We start from the raw sequence: 24,958 nt of genomic DNA on the forward strand, positions 1-24,958 counted from the left end.
AGAGAAGAGAAGAGAAGAGAAGAGAAGAGAAGAGAAGAGAAGAGAAGAGAAGAGAAGAGAAGAGAAGAGAAGAGAAGAAAAGAGGAGAGGAGAGGAGAAGAGAAGAGGAGAAGAGAAGAGGAGAGAAGAGGAATCATCAGTGTGAGACAGAGGCCAGGGTGGGGGGAGGGCCTGGATCCCTTCATAACTCTGAAATAAAGACCCAGAGCCCTAGTGCTTAACCACCTCCATCTTGCTCACCTTGAGCTCATAAAATAAAATGATGGTTTAAGTCAAAATCTTAGCCCAGACACAGAGCTGTAAATGGTGAAGTGGGCTTCCACTCCTCAGAACAAGTGTTATCAACCAGGGTAAGCAATATGAAATATACCCTCAAAATTTCAAGGAGGGATTAATGTGATGACCAAATTTGTAATGACCCAGAGAAGATGTTGTAGAGGTGGGGGACTATGGGTGTGGAATGTTTCATGCATTGTCAGATAGGGTTGATGCTGGCTTCCCTCACCCTGTTCTTTTTCATTTTCTGTTACAAGGGATTATTCATTGGATGGCAGAGGAGGGATGGATATATTTGAAAATGAAGATAATGTAAAAACAAAAGAACCATACAAATATTTAAATCATAATTGAGAAAAATTCAGTTGGGATAGAGGTGGGGAGTAGAATCCACTACCAGTGCCTTAGGGAATAGTATCTTAGAGTTGGAAGGGATCTCCAAGGTCATCTAGTCCAACTCATGAGTTTGAGGATCATAAAAATCGTTTTGCTTCCTCTGAAAAAAATGTTGCTTATGGAGAGAGAAAAGGAGAGAGGCTAATGCACCTGAAAAGGAATGAGGGAAGGGGAAAGAGCACTGAAGAGTCAAATCCAGAAGCACTTGACTTGATTGGGGAGGGGTCTGGATGGGACAGGTTATGGATTTCTCTACAGAATGGAGGGAACAAGCTGCAGGTCACAGTTTCTATAGCTTTTGGTCCCTGAAAGTCCTCTTCCTCTACTTCTCTGGCATCTTTTTGGAGAATCATCTCACCTCACCTCCTAGTACTCTGCTGAAGTAAAGTAAGTGTTAAATTTTTGCACTTCCTAAATTCCCAGCCCTGGGGCAAAGTCTTAGTCTCCCCACCTTAGTTTCAGTTCTGACTGTTACTAAGCTTCCTTGTCTGTGTCTCAATGAACTCTCATACTGATAACTCCTCTGACTCAACTCTTACCTCTAAAGACACAGTAGTGGTCTTATTCTCACAATTGTCTTCCAGAACGCTGAAGATGGAGTCCATTAGCATACAGAAGGAAGTCTGCGCCCAAAGGGAAAAAAGTACAAGGTCATGTTAAATTAGAGGTCCCTAGAACTTTGGGACCTTGAGTCCAACCACTCAGTCCATTGCATGAGGCAACAGAAAGAATGCTGGATTTAGAAGCAGAGGTCTTGGATTCAAATCTCAACTGACCTCCCTTGGAATAGCCCTTGAGAGCCCAAGATCACCTCACTGACATGATGAGGCTTTGGAGAGAGATGGAAGAGAAAATATGATACAAACAGGTCAAAACTGACTGTCTGATAAAAGCTGGAGTTGTGTCATTAATCAAACATGTAAAACACACTCCAAACCATCAAAACTGTGTAAATAGGACTCGAAGCAAGAGAACTTGTACAAATCATAAGCAACAAAGTACACAAACTTCCATGAGAAATTTACAGTTACTTTTGCAATGGTGGTCATCAGTCCTTCCCCATGGTCCTTGACACTGACTCATCACATTGCCAAGAAGTTCAAACAACTATCTGCCAAGTAATTCTCTCTTCCATCATACTGCTGTTGCATTCCCTCTGAGATTACCTCTCTTTCCTCTCTCTATGTCTTATATGTATAGTAGAGTTGTTTTCTTACTGTTTCCCCATTAGAATGTAAGCTCCTTGAGGGCAAGGCCTATGTTTTTACATTTCTTTATATTCTAGAGCTTAGTACAGCATCTGGCACATGGTAAGTGACCAATAAACCCTTGTTGACTTGACTTGACTCGCCCATCTTTCAGCATCTGGCAACTATAGACTGTCAGAGTCCTGCAACCTTTGACTCAAGTATAGCCACAGGAAAAGGGAAGGCTTCAGAAGATGTCAAGGGTGAAAATGTTGCTGGGCTCATGGCAGAGTCATCACTGGCCAGTGCTTTCTTATATTCTGTGCCTAAGCCCTCAGGCAGCTTCTGGCAGAGTCCCACTAACAAGTGTTACCCAAGGACACCTACAGTACAAAGAAACACAGATCCAAGATAGGCAGGAGAAACTACTCAAGTTTCCATATTCCCTACAGCAGGGTCTCCTTGCCATGATGACATCTTACCTAGGTCTTTTGCTCTCCTTCATTCTAAAACACTCAACTTAACCACTATAATGCAACGTCCCAGGCTAAATACCAGCCCAGGGTTTTGGACTCTCCTTCCTTTTATCTACTGACTGAGGATGGTAGAAAACCTGGTGCCCGCATTATGGCTTTCGACAGCAACTAGGTGGTTCAGTGGATAAAGCACTGAGCCTGGAGTCAGGAAGACCTGAATTCAAATCCAGCCTCAGATACTTACTGGCTATGTGACCCTGGGTAAGTCATTTAACCTCTGTCTGCCTTAATCCACTGGAGAAGGAAACGCCAAACCTCTCCAGTATCTTTGCCAAGAAAATCTCACAAACAGTATTGACATACTATGGTCCATGGGGTGGCACAGAGTTTGACACAATTGAACGATGGAACAAGGACTGGCTCTCTGGCTCATAGATCTACTGGTCACCTTCCAGACAAATCCTCCATTTAGAGCCAAGTCCTGCCCTCCCCTCCCCTTCACAATCACCAGGGTTTTTGCTTCCAGCTCTACAATAATTCCCTCAAAAGCAACAAAGGGCCCTGAGATCATTTTTTAGGAAACTCATCACTTACATGTTCCGGGAGCACAGTTGAATTGCTCTGGCAACGCTGCACCTGTTTCTGGTCCACCAAGTCTGCTTTGCACCTGACAGCAATCTCTAGGAGGCCCAAAATAAGCATCTTTATGCTTCAGCAAGATGAGGCATAATTAAAAGTCCCAAAGCATCCGTCAGGCCAAGGTACAGTGGAAGTGAGGGTTCCACTGGGTTGGGTGCGAGGAAGGGAGGGGAAAGAGAGGAATTGCATAGACCTCACTGTGTGGCTAGACACCCCATTGTCTCAGGAGAGGACCTGGCATGTAACTGTCCCTACCCACACTTCTCAGCCAACCCATCAAGCCTGTGTTCTGTACTAGTATTGTGGGAGGAATGTTATAGTTGACTCCTAGAGGGTTCTGAATTTCCAACCAGTTTTTTGTATCCCGCCAGCTGCCTGGCTTGCTTTCAACACCATGAATATCATGCCCCTGTGCCATGTACCCTCTGAAACACAGCCCTCCCCCCACACACACACTTTTCAGCATCTTTTTGAACATTGTCTTCCCCAGATTAGATTGTAAGTTCCATGAAGACAGGAACTCTCTTTTTTTTAGTTGTATCACCAGGGCTTAACACAGTGCCTGGGCACAAAGTAGGTGCTTAATGAATGTTTATTGACTATTGATGCACGATAATGCTTATACCACCTACTTCATTTGGTCATTTTAATTTAAGTACTTTTTAAACCCAGAGTTACTATATACATGGGAATTGTTACCATTATCCTTTTCCTTGATTAGCCAGAAGTCTTTTTTGAAAATAGATTTGGCCATGTGATTCCCCTCCTCAAAAACCTTCAATTGCTCCCTATTCTAGGATGTAGTAAAATACAAAGTCCTCAGCCTGGTGTTTGATGACCCACAATCTGGGCCTGACTTACCTTTATAATCTTTTTTTTACAGTTACTCCCCTTCATTCCCTATTTGTTAATGAGCAAACTGGATTTTAGCTAATTTTTGAGCTCGTTATTCCATATCTCACTTCCATACTGTCCCTCATACATTAAACACACTCTCTCAACACCTCTACCTCTTAGAATTCTTTCCTTCTTTCAAGGCTAGGACTTCCCAAATTACCTCACATCTATTCTCAACAAATCTTGTATGTACCTAGTTATTTACATGCTGCCTAATATGAGAACATTAGAATATAATGCGTAATAAACGCTAGTTAACTGACTGAGAAGTCTAACCTCAAACTTTTAGAAATGGAAACTGAGGGCCTAGAAAGGAGAAAAGAGAGAACAAACTTAAAAAGAAAAAAACACCCTAGATGGGTCTGAGGCCAAGACCCCTCTGTTTGGAGGCATTTCCTTATAGTAATTCTTCAGGAATCAGTGCAAGCTCTCCTTCCTCCAAGTCCCTTATTCTAGGAAGGTTTCCCTGACCACACCAGCCTCAAAGAATGTCTCCCTCCTCTCAGCTCCTTCCCCACTTCCTACTCATGTCACTGATTCATCATTAATCATTCTCTGCTTGTGACACCCATGTCTCACTAGCCACAGCATGTAACAGATCCACAGAGTTCCAGAATCTCAGAATCAGAAGGAATTTCAGCAGCAATCTAATGAAACCACACCTGAAAGGAGTTTTTGCTGTAACAACCTGCCCCAGGTAGGTTAGGTGGCTTCTTGAAGGATAGCCTTATGGCACTGAATGCTTATACAAGGTATGAATGAGGAGATATGACTCCTGAATGACTGAGAGACCTCTAAATTCAAGAGGTTCCATACATGGGGAGGGACATGACTTTGCATTTAGAAAAGGAGAGAATTCAGAGTTTGAAAGAAACAGACTGAGAGAGGAAAGATATAAAATTTGGACTGGCTGATGGGAATCCCTGGAATTGTAGATGTGTAGAGAAGGTCAACTCCTATTCCTCCTCCCCAACATTTCCCTAGATTCCCAGAGCCTGCATCCTCAGAGGCTAAGAGAGACATCTCTGCTGAGAATGTTCTCTCCTTGACTGAACTGAGATTTTATCTCAATCCTGTCAAAGACTCCATTCATTCTGTATAATTTCTCCCAATTTCTACTTTCCTTCCTGCTTAGATAAATGTTTTTTTCACTATTTTTGATTATCTTTTGTGTAATAAGCATATGGTAGGAGAGAATTAACTCTCTAAGTTGGTTAATAGTAAGCTCATTGTTAACTTTCACTTTAGAGAATTAAGGAAAAGTCACTTTCACCCTGAGCTGCTAAAAATGCACCATATGCCTCAACTGCAAATATTAGATTTGTGATAGATAGACATAATTCTAGCCCAACACCCATTTCAGAGACAGGAGAGTAGAGAAGTAAGCCCCAGCCATGGCCCACTTCCTGTTCTGCCCAAAGGTGGAAATGTCAGTCTCCCTCGGAGCTTTCCAGAATAGAGCTTTCCAGAGCCCGGATATTATCTACCTACATGTATGCCTGCAACTTGGGCTCCCCTGGAGTCTCTGTGACCAAGGATTAAACTCTGACCTGAGTCAATGAGACATTACATCACTAGAGTACCAAGAAATACTCATCAGCCTTTTCTTGAAGACCTCCAGTGAGGGGGCCCCCCCACCCTGAAATACAGCCTGACTTGTCTTCTTTGAAGCTTCCATCCCTTGAACCCCAGTTCTGCCCTCTGGAGCCAAGAAGAATAAGTCTCATCCTTCTTCCATAGCACAGGCCTTCAAGTACTTGAAGACATCTATGATGTCACATATGGGCAGCTAGGTGGCGCAGTGAATAGAGTGATGGACCTGGAGTCAAGAAGACCTGAGTTCAAATTCGGCCTCAGACATTTACTAGCTATGTGACCCTGAGTAAGTCACTTCACCCGGTTTGCCTCAGTTTCCTCATCTGTAAAATGAGCTAGAGAAGGGAATGGCAAACCACTCCAAGTATCTTTGCCAATAAAACTCCAAATGGAGTCACAAACTAAATAACAACTACAATAATCATGTCATATATACACTCCATCTTAGTCTTCTTTTCTCTAGACTTAACACGCTTATCTCCTTCAACCAATTCTCTTATGTTGTTGACTCAAGGCCCATTATCATCCTGGTTGCCTTCATCTAGATCCTTACAATTAAATCCATTAAGACAAGGACTGGAAAGGAAAGGGAAGGGATTAAACATTTATGCAACACCTACTATGTGCCAGGCATTTTGCCAAGTGCCTTTAGGAATGCTATCTCATTTGATCCTCACAACAACCCTGCAAGGTAGGTGCTGTTATTCCCATTTTACAGTTGAGGAAACCAAGGCAAATAGAGGTTCAAGGACTTGCCTATCACATAGCTAGTAAGTATCTTAGTTCAGATTTAAACTCAGGTCTTCCTGACTCCAGTCCCAGAGCTCTGTACACCATGGCACCACCTATCTGCCCTAATAGAGATATGATTTCATTGCTGTAGGGAACTCCATCTTTCCCATACCTCAGCCCAAGGCTTTCCCCATAGAAGCAGTTCAGCACCCTCTCAGTAAAGCAGCTAGGTGGCACAATGGATAGAGCGCCAGGCCTGGAGTCAGGAAGACCTAAGTTCAAATTCAGCCTCACACACTTACTAGCTATGTGACCTCTGTTAGCCTCAGTTTCCCTGTAAAATGAGCTGGAGAAGAAAATGGCAAATCACTCCAGTATCTTCGCCAAGAATACCCCAAATGGGGTCACAAAGAGTTGGATGTGACTAAACAACAACACCTTCTCTGACCTTATAGTCTTAGAGATTTGCCTAAAGCATTGAGACATTAAGTGAATTTGTCCATGGCCACACTATATCAGGTGGTATGGGTAGAGGGTGCGGTGACGTAAAATCAAGTCTATTTGGCTCTGAGGCTGGCTTTCTGTCCACTACGCCTTGCTGCCTCTCTATTTTATCGATGTCCTTCCCAAAATGGTGTACCCAGAAGAGAGGAGAGGCTCCCTTTCTTTTATCCCCCAGCAATACCCCTGAATAAAGCCCCCAGAGTGCTCTCTAGTTCTAGTGCTCCAAACTGGATAGATGAGCTACTTTTTACCTAATCCAAGTGTCTCTTGCTTTTATGGACTACAATCATGGTCTTCCTCTCTGCTTCCATCCCTCCAGACTAAAGAGTCTTCAGGCTCTAAATTCCCTGCCCGTCTTGCTGACCAGCTCAGATAGACTTTACAGGAATCACTTCACTCACTTTTGCACTGTGTTCCTTGGCCTCGGAAGCTCACTTCTGAAGTGCTTGACTTATATCCTCGTTTGCAGGTGCAGAAATAGTTTCCTGGTGTGTTGATACAAGTAGCATGCATTGGGCAAGCTGTGGCATCCATACATTCATCTACATCTGGGGATTGAAGCAGAAAATGCAGTCAAGTTCCACAAATTGACCATTGCAACCAAATGCCATTGGAACCTCAAACCAAAGACAACCCCATGCACCCGGGTCACCCTTACTGCCACCTCAAGGGCTAAAGAGTGGGAGGATAGTCCAGTCATGTCCTTTTTCCTATCTCCCCTCTACAGAGAGTCAACAAAACAGCTCATTCTCCTAGCTGTTTAGAGCCAAAGGAACTTCTTTAAGGGAATAAATAATAGAAAGGTTGGTGAATGATAGCTGCCTGGAGAATGTATAGAATGTGACTGTGTCCAAGGCACAGGTTCTTTTTCTTATCTCTTCTCTTGCCCCCGCCCCCACCAGCCTGTCTTCCCTGCTTTCCTGCCCGTAATAGCTAGAATTCTCTCTCAGGCCCTGGGTTCTATAGGTAACAGTGCTGATTCTTCAGGAAGAATCCTGGCTGTGACTGGTCAGAATCTTCATTCAGGTCACTTCTCCTCCTTGAGGATCAGTTTCCTCATCTACAAAATGGGAGCAATAACATTTGGATTACTTACCATATGGTAGGGGACAGGGGGTGGAGAGGACACAGAGACCAAGGGCTTGAACCCATGATTTCCACAGTGTGGGAAATTCCCTCCACAGGTGCAAATTGATGACTCATCAGTAACATTTAGAATGTGTACTGTCTCTTCACAGTCTTTTTCATAAGGAGTAGTTAATGATGAAAAGGACAGAAAAACTTTTTTTTAACAAAAGAAGATATCTATATTGATCATGAAGTGATATGAGATATTGCCATTTTTACAGGTGATATTTTTGATGCCTAATGTAAGTAAAACAATCCTTTTTTTAATATATGCTGGGAATATGCATATAAAGAATCACAGCTTTCAGATGGCTTTTGCACAATTTTGGAGAGAAATTTATCTGTAGTATAGATGTGAGAACTAGGATGTCTTTGTCAACAAGGTAGAATGATGTCTCATTTGCATGAAAACAGTTTTAAAGAGACAGAGAAAGAACATATATTTAAAAACTAGAGAGATATGAGTGAAAATAAACACAATTTCAAGGACACCAATGAGGTGGAAGATCATGCTGAGGACTTTAGAAGACAAAGCATGATGATATGACAACTAATTTGCATATATATTTTAAGACTAAAATATGAGAAATCATATAAGTGTTCAGGGACTACTTTGGTCTCCTAGTGAGGGGAGCTGTGTTCTGATTGGTCAGTTCAGCTTCCAGGTAAATGAATAATGTTTTGCTGCTTTCTGTCTTAAAGAGAACTATTTACATTCTAAATGCCCTTATAAGGATGATGGTTAACTGAAAAAGTTTATGAAGGGCTATATTTTGAGTAGAGAGGAGCAGATTTTCCAGCTCAAGAAAAGGAAGGATTGGGGCAGCTAGGTGGCGCAGTGGATAGAGCACTGGCTCTGAAGTCAGGAGGACCTAAGTTCAAATCTGGCCTCAGAGCAAACGCTTGACACGTACTAGCTGTGTGACCTTGGGCAAGTCACTTAACCCCAATTGCCTCACTTAAAAAAAAAAGTGGTAAGGATTAAAAGTGAAACAGTATCCAAAGAAACCATTTTGTGTGGTGCAGAAGTTCTTGAGTGGACTAATAGCATTGGAGTCTCTAGTCCCAAGATGTGAGGTATCCCACACACATGAGTTTTCTTCCATCATGTGCTTCTCTGGAAGAGTGTGTTCTGGGTTTACATATGTATTGTGATGTATTTCATCATTTATTTGTTTGTTTTAATTTAGGATCAATGATATTAATTTAATCTCATTGTTAAGTAAATGTTTATGTTAAAGATATAAAATTATTTAATGTGAGTAGCTCATTGTGTACCTATTGTATGGATGCATTGCCTTGTAAGTGACAAGTCTTATAGTTAAAAAATATATCTGATGGGGGGCTCAGGAGCTAGAGAGATAAGTAAGAGGTGTGCATTACCTCCACCAAGATTACCTTTATGACACTGAGAAAGTTTGAATGCCAAAATATGGTGATGGCTTATTTACGGAAATGCAGACCTGCATTGGGATTGGATTGAGCCAATCCTAGACAGAAGCGAGGGGGTCTCACACACCTAGATGAGAGGTATGAAGCTCCTACATAGGGTGGGTTTTAAATATACCCAATATAGCAAGTTGACTCCACTATTACATTATCTGCATTACATATAAGTTATATGTAATTTTATTTTTATTTAATTTTAAAGAGTTTCCTGGGATCCTGAGAGATTAAATGACTTGTCATTGCTCACACATCTAGTATTAGAGGTAGGGCTTGAACCCAGGTCGTCTTGACTCTAAGGCCAGACTTCTATCTACTAAGCTTTCATACTGCCTCAATCCATTATCATTCTGTTTATTGTTCAGTTAATCACATTAATTAACAACCTTATTCATGAACCCAGAGATGCAAATCAAAACAACCTTGAGCTACCACCTCAGATCTATTACATTGACAAAAATAATTAAAAGCAATGAAATTCAGTGCTAGTGGAGAAACAAGTATACTCATTCATTACTGGTGAATGTGCAAATTTAAAAAAAAAAGTTTTGCAGAGGAATTTAGAATTATGCAGTAAAAGTTTTAAAAATAATCCAATCCCTTGGCTCATTCAAAAATTCCATTGGTGGGAATATACACTGAAAACATTATCCCCCCCCCAAAAAAATAAGAACAACCCTCTGTTCAAAGATTTTCCATAACAACAATACATGAAAATCATATGCAGTCCTGTAGTTTCTTCATCTGGGAGGGAGATAAAAGGAAGTATAGGATCAGATGACTTCTAAAATCTCTTGCTATTCTGAAACGATGATCCTATAATCATTTATTCCTACCTGTGAGGTAGATAGTACATCTATTATTATCTCCATGTTAAAGTTCAGAGAGAAGTGGTGCATCCAAAGTTACGCAGGTAGTAGGCTCCAGAGATGGAGCTATATACCCCATACGTTCTGACTACATCTCATGCTCAATCCATGTCACCACAACTGCCCTGTCTCTGAGGTCCCCTCAAGTCTCATCTTCTCCAAATGACCACCTTCAGCCACTAAGATTTCCCTACCTCCCCTGACTGTCCATGCCACACATTGGCATATACTTTTCCTGGGACATCTTTGGGATTTTTGTTGGGTAGTATTATTTAACTCATTTCACATTACCTAGTTTCTCATGTATAAGATGTCACTAACCTGTGGTTTTTTATGTCATGGACATACATACCCTTCCTTTCCTAAAGTCCTTCTCTGGCAACTTTCCCAGACATGGAGGTCACTCAGCTTTGCAAAGGCTGTACCAATAGATCACAAGCTTTTGTATATCCTGCCAACCAGGGAAGATGTTCATATGGGTTTGGCAGGTTGCTGGGGATTAATCTAGCTAAGTGCAGGGAGAATTATCACCAGGCAATTGACTAGCAGGTAATGGACTGGGCAGGGGGAGGTCCATAGCAATTCATGAAGGCATCTATTAAGTCAGTGGTATCAAATTCAAATGAAAACAGAGGCCAATAAGAAAACCTATAGTCTACATGTTGACTTAGTTTTTAAATGTAATGTTTTCTATGTCTCAGTGTATTTTTATTTATTTTTTTGAATATTTCCCAATTACATTTTTTCTTTTTAGGCAATTGGGGTTAACTGACTTGCCCAGGGTCACATAGCTAGTAAGTGTCAAGTGTTTGGTCTGAGGCTGGATTTGAACTCAGGTCCTCCTGACTTCAGGGTCAGTGCTCTATCCACTGTGCCACCTAGCTGCCCCACAATTACATTTTAATCTAGTTCTGGCTATACTACAGCCCAACCATGTGATGATTGACACCTCTATATCATGGCACCTGCATTGGTGAGTATCATCCTAGCATCATGGATTTGTAGCTGGTAAGTACCTTAGAAATCACCTATTCTAATCCCTTCATTTTACATGCAGGTGTTCTGGAGGCAGCTTGGACTAGCTAACCAGAGCTAATTGTTCAGTTTTCAGTGCAAATGCTACAAATTAGGGATTGACTAATTGTTTTGTTGATTGTCTAGACTTAAGAAAGTGTTGGAGAATGTGTTAATCATATAGTTTAAGAATGAACTATGCCATGCCCAAATTTTTTTTTGGAGAGCTGATTGTTAAACATTTATTGATGTACCCCTGACAATATGGAATGTATCTGTTGGGATATAATCTTGGAACTTAGAGGGACAATGTTTCCACTAATAAGTGTGACTTCTTCCAGTCCATTTTGACACCAGCATAACTTGGATTGGTTACATTATAATGCAATCAAAAGCACGAAGAAAGACACCAGAGCAGCACAGAAAAACTGCAGTAGATGGAGGACAAAGGAATAGCAGCCAGGGCTACAACACAGCCAGGATTGTGCCCTGCTACTGGTTGGGGTTATATTTCTGGCAGTCAAGCAGGATCCATGAGGGTGAATGGAGAGTTAACCTTTGGGGTATTTAAGGAATGCTAAAAAGGGAATCAATTGTTGAATCAATTTTACCACTTCTAAAAGTAGAGAGAAAAATATACATCCAGACATTTCTGGTCAAATGAATCAGCAGTTTTGGTGGAGGGAGGCAGTGATGAGGGAATTTGAACTTAGATTTTCAGATTCCAAATTCAGTCCCTTTCTGCATCACCTGCTTCTGTCCACAGGTCACCATAATCCCAAAACCTTGAAGTATTCATTTTCTTAATGAACATCCTTCCAAGCATATTGTAGAAAATATATCTTGTTTTTCCAATTAGTCTAAAAACAAGGACCATCTCCCACATTTGCTTATATACTCTCATAGGGCCTATCACAGAGGAGGCACTCAGGCAATAAAACATTTTTTTAAATGAATGAAAAAATGAACCCAAGAAAACTCCAAGATAGATCATTTCTTAGTGTCCTCGGTACCTTCACAGTGAGAGTTCCTAGAGATGAAGCCAGTACTGCAGGTACAGTCATAACTCCCTGGAGTGTTCCGGCAGATATAATGCTGAGGGCAGGCTGTTTCACTGAGACACTCATTGATATCTGCAGAGCAGGGAGGGATGTTTTCAGTAAATCACAAAATGCACAAGCCCAGGTGAGATAATCCTAGACAAGATCAAGTCACCAGTGGGACTGTGAGAATTACCTGTACATTGGAAGGGTCCTGTCCTACCAGGAATCCAATAAATTCCACTGGGAGAAGAGAATCCAGACAAACAGTTGCATAGATATCTTCCAATGGTGTTGGTGCAGTTGGTATTGGGACCACAAGGATTGGGACTCTGGGAACATTCATCCACATCTAGGTAGAAGGTGAATTTGGTCAAAAGAGTTCCCCAAACCAAGGCTGCCAATGAGCTTATTGTTGTGAATGGGAATCAAAGCATTTTGTTGTTCAGTCATTTCAGTCATGTCTGACTATTTGTGGTCCCATTTGGGGTTTTCTTGGCAAAGATACTAGAGTGGTTTGCCATTTCCTTTTTCAGCTCATTTTCCAGATGAGGAAACTGAGGCCCAATATTACACAGATAGTGACAGAGCAGGGATTAGAATTCAGGACAGCTCAGTGTAGTGGCTCAGACCTGTAATCCCAGATACCAGGGAGGTTGAGCCTAGTGGGTCTTGAGCTCAGGAGTTCTGAGCTACAGTGGGATAAGCAGATAGAGTGTCCACACTAAATCCAGCACCAGTAAATTGAGTCCCCAGGAATAGGGATCACCAGGTTGACTAAGGAGGTACAAACTAAACTGGGTGAGAAATGAAGCATGTCAAAGTTCCTGGGCCAATCAGTAGTAAGGTTGAATCCATGAGTGGCCCCTGAACTTCCAGCCTGGGTGAGATAGGGAAAGCCAGTCTTTTTTTCTGAGATTAAATTTTAAAAATTAAAAAGCAAAAGAATTAAAGACCCCTGACTCCAAATCCAGCCTTCTTCCTCTTGTCCCAGGCTGCCTCTCAAAAGGTTCACTACCATGAAGGTCCATAGCTTTCATACCCCCAGTGATACAATATGACTGCCAATCATGGAACATCCCAATCTTAGAGGAATTCATGTTACAAGTTACCCAAAGGGCAATGGAAAGATGCATGGTGCGTAAAAAGAGATGAGCCAATTATGGCACAAGAAGGAGGGATAAAGGATGGGCAGTTCAAGTACTTCGTGGGTATCTGAAAAATAAAAGTTAAAACATGGAGGAATTCTCTATTGCACTGAGTGACTCTTCTGTGGAGAATTCATAGGATGCCATAAATAAAAGTCACCAGGGATGTGAAGGCATGAAAGGGATGTGATCCACACGCAAACTGAGAGAGAGAGGGAGCTAACCAACCATCTAAATAGAGCCAGGTTCAAATTCTTTCCTTCCCAGACCTTATTTCATTAAAACTAGACTTCATTTTACAGGAATCCCACTCTAGCCCTACTCACCTTGGCACTCGATTCTGTGGAGACCTTTAACCTGGCTTTTCCTAGTCCTCATTACAAAACCGTGTTTGCAGGTACATGTGTAGTTTCCTGGGGTGTTGATACATTTGGAAAATGGTGGGCATGCTCTGGAATCTGCACACTCATCTTTGTCTGGAATGTAGAGAGAAGAATTATGCAGATCACAGCTGGGGTAAGAGTAATACATTGTAATCCCACAGTCAGTCAGTCAGTAAATGTTTATTAAATGCCTATTATGTGCCAGGCACTGTGCTAAACACTAAGTATACTAAAGGAGGCAAAAGATACTCTTTTCACAGAGAAATTCCATTTAAAGTTACTGTAGACATTATAAAATATTTGGGAGTCTACCTGCCAAAACAAACCCAGAAACCCTATGAACACAATTACAAAATACTTTTCACAGAAATAAAGTTAGATCTAAATAATTGGAAAAATATCAGTTGCTCATGGGTATGCCAAGCTAATATGATAAAAATGATAATTCTACCTAAATCAATTTACTTATTCAGTGCCATACCAATCAATCTACCAAAAAATCATCTTTAGAGATAAAAAAAAATAACAAAATTCATGGGGAAGAACAAAAGGTCCATAATATCAAGGGAATTAATGAAAAGAAATGCAAGGGAAGGTGGCCTAGCTATACTAAATCTCAAATTGTTTTATAAAGCAGCAATAATCAAAACTACTTGATGCTGGCTAAGAAATATAGTGAATAGGTTAGGTACGCAAGACACAATAGTTGATGACTGTAGTAATCTACTGTTTGATAAATCCAAAGACTCCAGCTTCTGGGATAAGAACTTACTATTTAACAAAAACTGCTGGGAAAACTGGAAAATAGTGTGGCAGAAACTAGGCATAGACCAACATCTCACATCCTATACCAAGATAAAGTCAAAATTGGTACATACTTTTTATATAAAGGATGATACTATAAGTAAACTGGGAGAGCAAGGAATAGTTTACCTGTCAGATCTATGGAGAAGTGAAGAATTTATGACAAAACAAGAGATAGAGAACATTATGAAATGCAAAATGGATGACTTCGATTGCATTAAATTAAAAAGGGTTTGCACAAACAAAGCCAATGCAACCAAGGTCAGAAGGGAAGCAGAAAGCTGGGAAACAATTTTTACAGCCAGTGTCTCTGATAAAGGCCCCATTTCTAAAATATATAGAGAACTGAGTGAAATTTATAAGAATACAAGTCATTCCCCAATTGATAAATGGTCAAAAGATATGAAGAGGCAGTTTTCAGATGAAGAAATTAAAGCTATTTATAGTCACATGAAAAAATGCTCTAAATCACTAGTGATTAGAGAAATGCAAATCAAAACAACTCTGAGGTACTACATCACACCTATCAAAATGACTAACATGACAAAACAGGAAAACAATAAATGATGGAGAAGATGTGGCAAAATTGGAATACTAATGTATTGTTGGTGGAGTTGTGAAGTAATCCCACCATTCTGGAGAGCAATTTGGAATTATACGCAAAGGGCTATAAAACTGTGCATACCCTTTGACCCAGCAATAGCATTTCTAGGTCTGTATCCTAAAGACATCATTAAAATGGGGAAAAGGACCCACATGTACAAAAATATTTATAGCAGTTCTTTTTATGGTGGCAAAGAATTGGAAATCGAAGGGATGCCTATCAATTGGGGAACGACTGAACAAGTTATGGTATATGAAAGTGATGGAATACTATTATGCTGTAAGAGATGATAAGCAGGAAGACTTCAGAAAAACCTGGAAAGACTAATAGGAACTGATGCTGAGTGAAGTGAGCAGAACCAGGAGAAGTACACAGTAACAGCCACATGATGACTAACTTTCATAGACTTGGTTCTTCTCAGCAATGAAAGGATCTAAGACATCTCCAAAGATCTTATGATGGAAAACGCTATTCAAATCCAGAGAAAGAACTATGGAGTCTGAATGCAGATCAAAGCATGCTGTTTGCTTTCTTTTTTGCCGTTGTTGTTGTTGTTGTTGTTTTATTTTGTTTTGTTTCTTCTTTCTCGTGGTTCCTCCCATTGGTCCTAATTCTTCTTTACAACATGACTAATGTGAAAATATGTTTAATATTAATATATATGTACGGCCTATATCAGATTGCATGCCATCTTGGGGAGGGGGGAGGAGAGGGAGGAGAGGAAATTTAAAACTCAAAAGTTTATGGAAGTGAATGTTGAAAACTAAAAACAAATAAATAAATTTTTAAAAGATATTCTCTTCATACAAGGAGTTCACAGTCTAATTGGGGAGATAACATTCAAACAAATATGTACAAATCAGCTATATACAGGATAAGTAGGAAATAATTCAAAGAAGGAAGTTGCTAGAATTTAGGAGGATTGGGGAAGGTTTCCTGTACAAGATGGAATTTTATCTGGGACTTGAAAGAAGCCAGGATGCAGAGATGAGGAGAGAGAGCATTCCAGGTGTGGAGGAGAGTCAGTGAAAATACCTTGAGCCTAGAGATGGAGTGTCTTCTGCTAGGAAAAGCAAGGAAGGTGGTGTCATTGACTCAAAGAATATGTGCAGAGAGAGTGTAAGGAGTAAGAAAACTGGAAGTGGGGAGGAGATTATGAAGGACTTTGAAAGCCATACAGAGTATATTGTATTTGGAGGTGAAATGGAGGCATTGGAGTTTATTGAGTTGGGAAGGAGACATGTTTTCTAGGTAGATCACTTTGACAATTGAGTGGAGCTTTGTGAATAGGGCTTTGTAGCAGGGAGACCATCCAGAATTCTGAGACTTACAAGGTAGGGAACATAAGGAAAGAGCCCAGATGAACAAAGCCATTTCCAAAATGTAAAGGAAATGTGTGTGAATGGTTCTGGACACTAGGGGAATGGTGGGACCACACCTACCAGGATGCTTGGTTGCAAGGTGTTGGTTGTAATGTGTTCTCCAAGTTCTGGATTTTAGCAGTCCCTTCACCCACTCAAGACTTTTTTTAAAACTATAAATTTACAAATCTAATTAAACTTCCCATTTAACCATGAATTTGTGGTCTGAGTGATTGTTAGTTGCCTAGATTTAGAAGAGAGTTCCCAAAGGATGGGAGCCAATGATTGACAAGTAACCATAAGAAGAAAGTCTGGGATGTGCCCATCTGATCCACCAAACACCTCAAGCCTGAAGTAATCTATTGGGACTCCCCATATCAAGACAGCACTGGCTTATTATATCTTTGGATCTATCCTATCACAGGTGAGAAATGGTAGGACATCTGTTACATATGAATATGTATACTGGAAGGAATAAGGAAATAAAGAAACTGAGGCTGAAAGTGTTAACCACTTATTGTATGAATTGTATGAAGTCACACAAGTTATAAGTAGCAGTGCCAGGATCCCAATACAGGTCCTCTGACTCCAAATCCAATGCTCTAGCCACCACATCATTCTGCCTCAGCACCCAACCACTGGTATTCTTAATACCACAGGCAGCTAGGTGGCACAGTAGACAGACTGTTGGACTTGGGAGCCGGGAAGATCTGAGTTCAAATCCTCCTTCAGACACTTGCTTACTGTGTGACCCTGGGCAAGTCATTTAACTGCTCTCAGTCTCAGTTTCCTCATATGTAAGATGGGGACAATGATAGCACCTATCTCCCACCCAGGGTTGTTGTGAAGAGTAAAGCAAAGTGCTTTGCAAATCTTTTTTTTTTTTTTTGCTTTTTGGTGAGGCAATCAGGGTTAAGTGACTTTCCCAGGGTCACACAGCTAGTAAGTGTCAAGTGTCTGAGGCTGGATTTGAACTCAGGTTCTCTTGACTCCAAGGCCAGAGCTCTACCCACTGCACCACCTAGCTGTCCCAATATATCAGCTGTTTTTGTTTTCTTTTGTTTTGTTTTTGTTCTGTTCTGTTTTGTTGGTGAGGCATTTGGGTTGTGACCTGACCAGGGTCACACAGCTAGTAAGTGTCAAGTGTCTGAGGTCAGATTTGAACACAGGTCCTCTGACTTCACAGCTGATGTTCTCTCTACTGTGCCACCTAGTTGCCCCATGCTTTGCAAATCTTAAGTGCTATATAAACACTCACAATTCTTATTATCTCCTTATAATTATACTGAAGTCGATACTACCATATCTCCAACTAGACTAAAACCCCTCTGAGTAGAAAAATTCTCTCTCACGCTTGTCTCCATACTCTCCCAAACCCTACCACAGAACTGGCCACATAGTCTGTACTCAGGAAATAAGTATTTAGGTGATAGACAATAATAATAGACTTCTGGGTCATGTGAACAACAAGATAATGGAATATAGACATTTTCTCCAAACCTCACAACCTCTCAAACCTCCCCAAAACAGAAATTATGCATCAAAGAGAAAAATAACAATTTGCATTTATAGGGCACACTAAAATTTGCAAAGTACTTCATACACATTATCTTAATTGGTCCTCACATCAATCCTGTGAGGTAGGTACTATTATTATTCCCATATTATAGATGGGGAAACTGAGGCTGAAACAAACTGAGACTGAAACACACAAGTAGTTAAATGTCTGAATCAGGATTTGAATTCAGGTCTTCTGGGCTCCAAGTTCAATTGTCTTTCCACCATGGTACCTAGCTGCTGAATAAATAAATGAACCCAAGAGAATTCCAACATGAATAATGTCTGAGTTTCTCCTGCACCTTTACAGTCAGAGTTCCTGAAGGTGAGGCTGGCACTATCGGTAGAATTTTGCCTCCTTGGCATGCTGGTGCAGTTAGAATTGGGACCCTAAAGATGGAAACTTTGGGAAGATGCAACCACATCAAGGCAGAAGATAAATTTGGTCAAAAGAGCTATCCACACCAAGGCTGCTGGGCGTATTGTTGCAAATGGAAACCAAAGTATTCATGGAAAAGTTAGTATTGGCAGTTCTCCTCTAAGGCAAAGAAGGAAACTCAGAACCCCAGAGTCTCTGAGTTGGAAAAGACCTCAAAAGTCACCTAGTCCAACCTAGACCAGCGCAGGACTCCCTCTAATAAGTGGTCATCAGCATCTCCTGGAAAACCTCAAGTGATGGAGAGCTCCAGGACTCCTCGGGGGTCTGTTCCAGTGCTGGAGAGCTCCCAGTATAAGACTTTCCTCCTTAGACTGAGCTGAAATTTGCCTCTCTGCACCTTCCCATCTGCCTGCCTCCCATCCGTTGTTTCTAGTTCTTCCTTCTAGGATTGATCAGAACAACTCAATTTCTTCTTCTCCATGAGACCCTTCATGGCCCTGAATACCTTGATTATATCTTTTTCTATGTTTTCTTAGGCACTATTTCAGAGTCAGCAACAGCTACTAAGCCAGAGATACCCTTCTGCCTGAGTGTTTCTGGGCTGATAAGATCACCTCTGTTTGACTTTTAAAGCCTTTCACAACCTGGACCCTTCCTACCTTTCCAGTTTTCTTATGCTTTACTTTCCCTTCCTTGTATCACAGCATCTACTGACATTAGCTTCCTAAACACAAGATACTACCTCTCCCAATTTTCTGTCCTTTCACCAGTTGCCTCAGTACCTAGAATGTTCTCCCTCCTCATCTCTACCTGATGTCTTCTTTCTAGACTCAGCTCAAATCTCACCTTCTGCAAGATTCTTTTCCCCCTCTCCCCAATACCCACTAGTCTCTTCCCTCTGAGATACCTCCCATCTACTCTGTATATATCTAGTTATTTAGATTCTCTCTTTCCCATTAGACTGTGAGCTCTGTGTGGAGAAAAGATCATGTTTCTGCCCTTTTTGGATCCTCAACACTTAGTATTATTCCTGGCACATAGTAGATATTTAATAAATACCTGTTGACTTCACTTCTCCCCAGACAATCCTGCATCACCTACCAGCCCCTATCTGTCTCTCTCAGGGGCAAGCTTCTGCCCCTGAAGCCTCAGAGTCTCCTGGTTTGTCCACGTGCTAAGTCTGGCTTAGGTTACCCATGAGTCTATACCCACTCCCATCCATTCCCCAATTTGATTCCACTATCTCTCACCTTCACATTTCTCATTTGGGTCAGTGAAGATATGGTGTCCAGAGGCCAGTGCAAATCCAGGGTCACAGGAACAGTAGTAATCACCTCCTGTATCTATGCACCTTGAATTATTAGGACAGGCCATGAGGTCCAGGCATCCACCAGATGATGAAGAAAGTTGAGGGAAGTGGCCTAGATACAAGGAAACCATGAGACACGCAGGTGCAAGTGGGGTACATGGGTTCTTCAAATTGAAGTGTGGTAATAATAATAACAAATCATATATCACAAGTCCCATGCCTGGAATACTTTCATGTCCTCCTCATCTCTGCATCCTAGAATACTCAGGTTCCTATGCCCAAAGGGCTATAAAACCATGTGTAGCCTTTGACCTAGCAAGACCACTACTAAGTCTGTATCCCAAAAGAGATTTAAAAAACAAAACAAAAAGGAAAAGGACCTATATGTACAAAAATATTACTAGCAGCTATTTTCTGGGAGTAAAGAATTAGAAATTGAGGGGAAGCACATCAATTGGGGAATGGCTGAACAAGGTGTGGTATGTGATTATGATGGAATACTGTGTACTATGAGAAATGATGAGCAGGATACTCTCAGAAAAACCTGGGAAGCCTTGCATGGGCTGATGCAAAGTGAAATGAACTATGTACACAGTAACAGCAATATTGTAAGGTGATCAGCTGTGAATGACTTAGCTATTCTCAGCAATACAATGATCCAAGACAGCTCTGAAGGACTTATGATGAAAAATGCTATCCATCCCCAGAGAAAGAACTGATGGTGTCTGAATACAGATTGAAGCAAACTTTTTTTACTTCATTTTTCTTGAGTTTTTTTGTCTATGTTTTCTTTCATAACATTACTATTAGGGATATGTTTTGCGTGACTATGCATGTATAACCCATATTGAATTGCATGCCTTCTCAATGGGGAGGGAGGAAGGGAAAGAATTTGGAACTCAAAGTTTTGAAAACGAATGTTAAAAATTGTTTTTACATGTAACTAGGGAAAAATAAAATACTGAATAAAAGTTTAAAAAAAAAGAAACAGAATACTCAGATTCCTCTAAGGTTCAGATCAAAGATCCCTTCTTAGGATCATAACTGATCCTTCCCATTTCCAATGTTCCCTCCCCCTTCAAATTCATTTGCATTTAATTCACATAATCATAGCATTTTGGAGTCAGAAAGGACCTCAGTGGCCATCTGGTAACTACAGTCTAGTCCAGCCTGAAGAAGAATCCCTTCTAAATCCTACCTGTAAAGAGGTGTTTGGATTGGAACACTTCCCCAAGAGCTGGTAATGCATCTGGGCCACTGCCAGTGACAGGTGGGCTCTGGCCCCTTATTAAAGGTCCAGAAGGTCCAGGTTGGTTTGCCATTATCCCCATCATTGGGAGCTCTTTTGAAGATGACTCACTAATGGGACAGAAGAGTATCCACTTAGTGGGTTTTAAAAAAAGAAACAAGGTATGCTCTCATTCTCTTCTCCCCTTCTAAACACATGGATTGGCAATACATTTGACTCTCTTCCCTCCTCCTTTCCAACAGTAACTATGGCAGCTATATGCGTGTAGCAGTGAGTACATGTGCTTGCCTTGTGGGCCTGAGACTATATTTCAACTGCCTTTTCTGCTCTATGTTTTTTTTTTTTCTGTGACTATAAGTGGTCAGATATTGATCCTGAGAGATGGATGTTTCTACTATTGGTTACATCATGAGCTCAAGAGATACAGAGTCATTTAATTAAATGCTGGTTGCCCAGCAAGAACTAAACCCTTCTCAGAAGAGAAGATGACCCCTGCCAGAGGAGTAAGTCAGAAATGTCTGTCTGGCAAGTAGATATAGACCTTGAGTTGCTACTCAAACACTGCAGGCTCAAGGTGAATGTGAAATACCAATTCAGCAATTGTGAAAGTCTCCTCTCTTCTGTCCCATTAATGAGTCATCATCAAAAGAGCTCCCAGTGATGGGGATAATGGGAAACCAACCTGGGCCTTCTGGTCCTGTATGACCCTTAATAAGAAGCCAGAGCACACCTGTCACTGGCAGTGGCCCAGATGTATTACCAGCTCCTGGGGAAATGTTCCAATCCAAACATGGCTTTACAGGTAGGGTTTAGAAGGGATTCTTCTTCAGGCTGGACTTGGCTTTAGTCACTAGATGGCCACGAAAGTCCTTTCTGACTCTGAAAGGTAGGACTCTTTCCTACTTCCTAGTAGAGTATAATAGGAATTATTGTTTCATATTTTAAGTATTTGTCAGTATATGCTTATGAGTCTTTTGTGTTTAAAGCATCTCTTTTGTGATGGAAGAAATAAGTAACTGTCCTACACCTGTTATCTACTACTCTGCTCATTGAGTAATTTTCCTAGATAGATCTCTGTTAATCTCTTTTAGGAAATCCCTTTTGGAAAATCCCTAAACATGAATCATACCCAAGCTTTGTTTTAGAGATTTTTTTTCTGGAGTTCTATTTGGGAGTGAGAGTGTAATGAACCAAAGAGTGTGATAAAAGCCTAATCTCCTTTTTTTGATTCTTTCAGTGATGAGCAAGAACATTTCTAGAACAGAGTGACCAAAATGGTGAGGGGAACTGAAGTTCAGGACATCCAACAATTAGCCAATGGAACTACGAAAGAAAAGATTTAGAGGGCAACATGTCTTTTAGAGGGCAAGCTGTCTAATTGAAGAAGGGTTGTCATGTAGAAAAGGTGCCAAAAAGAAAAAGTAGGAATGATGTGAGTGAGAACAAAGAAGTCAATTTCAGACTCTATGGAAAGAATGCTTGGTGACCATAAGAGCTGCCCCAAAGTAGAAGGAGCTGCTACAGGAGTTAGTGAGTTCCCCATCACTGGAATTCTTCAAACAGATGTTGGATAGATATTTGCCAGGGATATTGTAGAAGGGATTCTAACTCCAGTATAGACCAGACTAGGTGTCTTCCATCTCAGCCTGAAATGCCACTTCCTTCATATATTGCCCCACATCATGGATAACTCCAAAGTGTCTCATCCCACTCCATCGAGCAGAAGTATAGGAAGATATCTGCCTAGCAAGGTCCTGAGAAACCATTCACTACCAATGAACTTCCTAGAGATTACTGACTTTCTCTATACTCCCCAGCCCTGCCTATTCCACCACCCCCTAATTCCTAGTTGAAGGAAGCAACTTACCTTTATACATCTGTGTCCTTATCCTGGAAGTGAGATAAACCAAACCTAGGAGAAAATAGAAAAGTCATTATCTGATAGCTATCAAGTCATCAACAAACACTTAGTAAGTGCTTTCTGTATGCCAAGCACTATACTATGTGTCATCGTAACAAAAACCTCAGGAAAACAGTTGTACACTCCTCCATGTGAGATCTCAAGGGCTAAGGAACCCTCTAGCCTCCCAGGAGTGTGTGTATGTCTAGGGGGTCAGTTCATTCATTCATCCATTAATTACACAACATTGATGAAGTAACCACAGTGTTCAGAGATATAAAGTTTAGATAAGTGCATGGATGGAAGGAAACAGAATTTGAGTGGAAAAGGTAGGAGAACATCAGGATTCCATCAACCAACAAGCATTTATTAAGCACCTACCATGAGCCAGTAACTGTATTAGGTGCTAAGGATACAAATAAAAGGAACCAAATAAATTCTACTATCACGGAGCTTATATTGTGAGCAAAACACAATTAATTAGGGGCTGTCCCATATTACCCAAGAGATCACAGGATGTAGAACCAGAGGGGACCTTAAAGATGATAAAATCCAATCCTTTCTTTTTATAGTAGAAGTGACCAAGTCCCAGAGAAGGAAAGAGACTTAATTAACATCTTACTACTAGGAAGTAAGAGAGCCAAGTTTAAACCTATGTCTTCTGACTCCAAGATGAGGGTTCTTTCCGTCATGCCATCTTGCCGTGTGTGTGAAACGTCGCGTATGTGGTCAGACTCACCTGAAGCATTTGTTGATATAGCTGCCTTCTTTGCTTTCTTGCTTATAAGGGATGATTTGATGGGTAGAAGAGGGGGAAGGGATATATTCAGAAATGAAGATCATAATACTAATCATAACCAGCATTTATATAGTACTTTAAGGTTTCCAAAGCATGTTACACATGTTGTTTCATGTGGTCCTCACGACAGCTACTTGAGGTAGATATCATTATTATCCTCATTTTACAGAAGGAGAAACTGAGGTTGAAAGGCAGTAAGTGACTTACTCAGGGTCACATAGCTAGTAAGTGCCTGAGACAAAATCAATCAGTCAACATTTATTAAGTGGCTGCTATGTGCCGGGCACTGTGCCTTGGACAGTTCTGACTTGGGATCTTCATGACTCCAAGTCCGACAGTCTAACCACAATAGTGCATAAAAATATCCCCCAAAAATATTTTAAAGAGAGAGATAAACAATGAAAAAAGAAAACGAGGTCCCTTTCAGATCTGAGATTCAAAGACTATGATATCAGAGACCATCATTAAAGCATTAAATTCACATAATCACAGAGCTGGAAAAGCTCACAAGCAATCTAATCCAATCCATAAGTGAACAATAATGTCATCTACAGAACAGACAGCAAATGGTTGTCAACTGGTAAGTCCCCCAGGGAGAGGGAGTCCGCTGCCTCCAGAGGCAGCCTATTACACTTTGGAGAACTCCAGTTGTTAAGATATTCACTTTTTTTTTCTTTTTATTAAGCCTAAATCTACCTCTTGGTACCTTCTCCCCACAGCCCTTCTTTCTATCCCTTGGGACCAAGTAGAGCCTGCCTTTCAAATACCTGGCTCCCTGAGCCTTCTCTTCTCTAAGCTAACCACTCCAAGTTCTTTCAACTGATCCTTATATGGAATGATATTGGGGCCCATTTCCATGGCAGCTGCCTTTCTCTGAATACTCTGCAGATTATCCGTGTCCTTCCAAAAATCTACCTCCCAGAACTGACTGCAATGCTCCAGGTATTGTTTGACCAAGGAAGACCCGTGGTACTTTCAGTAGCTAGGTGGAACCAGAGAGTGTTAGGCCTGGAGTCAGGAAGACTTGAGTTAAAATCTAGCCTCAAACACTCGCTAACTATGTAACCTTGGACAAGTCACTTAACCTCTCTTTGTCCCGGTTTCCTCAACAGTAAAATGAAGATAAAAATGGCACCTACCCACCAAGGTGAGAGGAGCAATTGAAATGTTTGGAAAACAGTTGGCACAATGCTTTTTCTATGCTTCGCATTGTTAAGCCCAAGTCGACCTTTAATAAATCCTTCCTTCCTTCCCTAGTCCTAGAC

General features: G+C 41.0%; 1 protein-coding gene across 2 annotated transcripts in view; it reads right to left on the reverse strand.

The window, feature by feature from the left end:
* Positions 1-24,958, reverse strand: part of ADGRE1 (adhesion G protein-coupled receptor E1) — a 57,641-nt gene that overhangs the window by 28,350 nt on the left and 4,333 nt on the right. Inside the window, exons 2-10 of one of the 2 annotated variants that reach the window (XM_027851164.1) lie at positions 22,862-22,906; positions 20,944-21,104; positions 19,687-19,857; positions 13,675-13,824; positions 12,397-12,552; positions 12,174-12,293; positions 7,105-7,251; positions 2,930-3,015; positions 1,212-1,295 (exon numbers count right to left, since the gene is read on the reverse strand). In XM_027851164.1, coding sequence (XP_027706965.1) covers positions 1,212-1,295; positions 2,930-3,015; positions 7,105-7,251; positions 12,174-12,293; positions 12,397-12,552; positions 13,675-13,824; positions 19,687-19,857; positions 20,944-21,079 — 1,050 coding nt within the window. In that variant the 5' untranslated portion in view covers positions 21,080-21,104; positions 22,862-22,906. The remainder of the gene's footprint in view (positions 1-1,211; positions 1,296-2,929; positions 3,016-7,104; positions 7,252-12,173; positions 12,294-12,396; positions 12,553-13,674; positions 13,825-19,686; positions 19,858-20,943; positions 21,105-22,861; positions 22,907-24,958) is intronic. The other variant, XM_027851165.1, reaches the window with a different exon arrangement.

Source organism: Vombatus ursinus, unplaced genomic scaffold (genome assembly GCF_900497805.2).
Source record: "Vombatus ursinus unplaced genomic scaffold, bare-nosed wombat genome assembly UNPS02009173.1, whole genome shotgun sequence".
Classification (NCBI taxonomy): Eukaryota; Metazoa; Chordata; class Mammalia; order Diprotodontia; family Vombatidae; genus Vombatus; species Vombatus ursinus.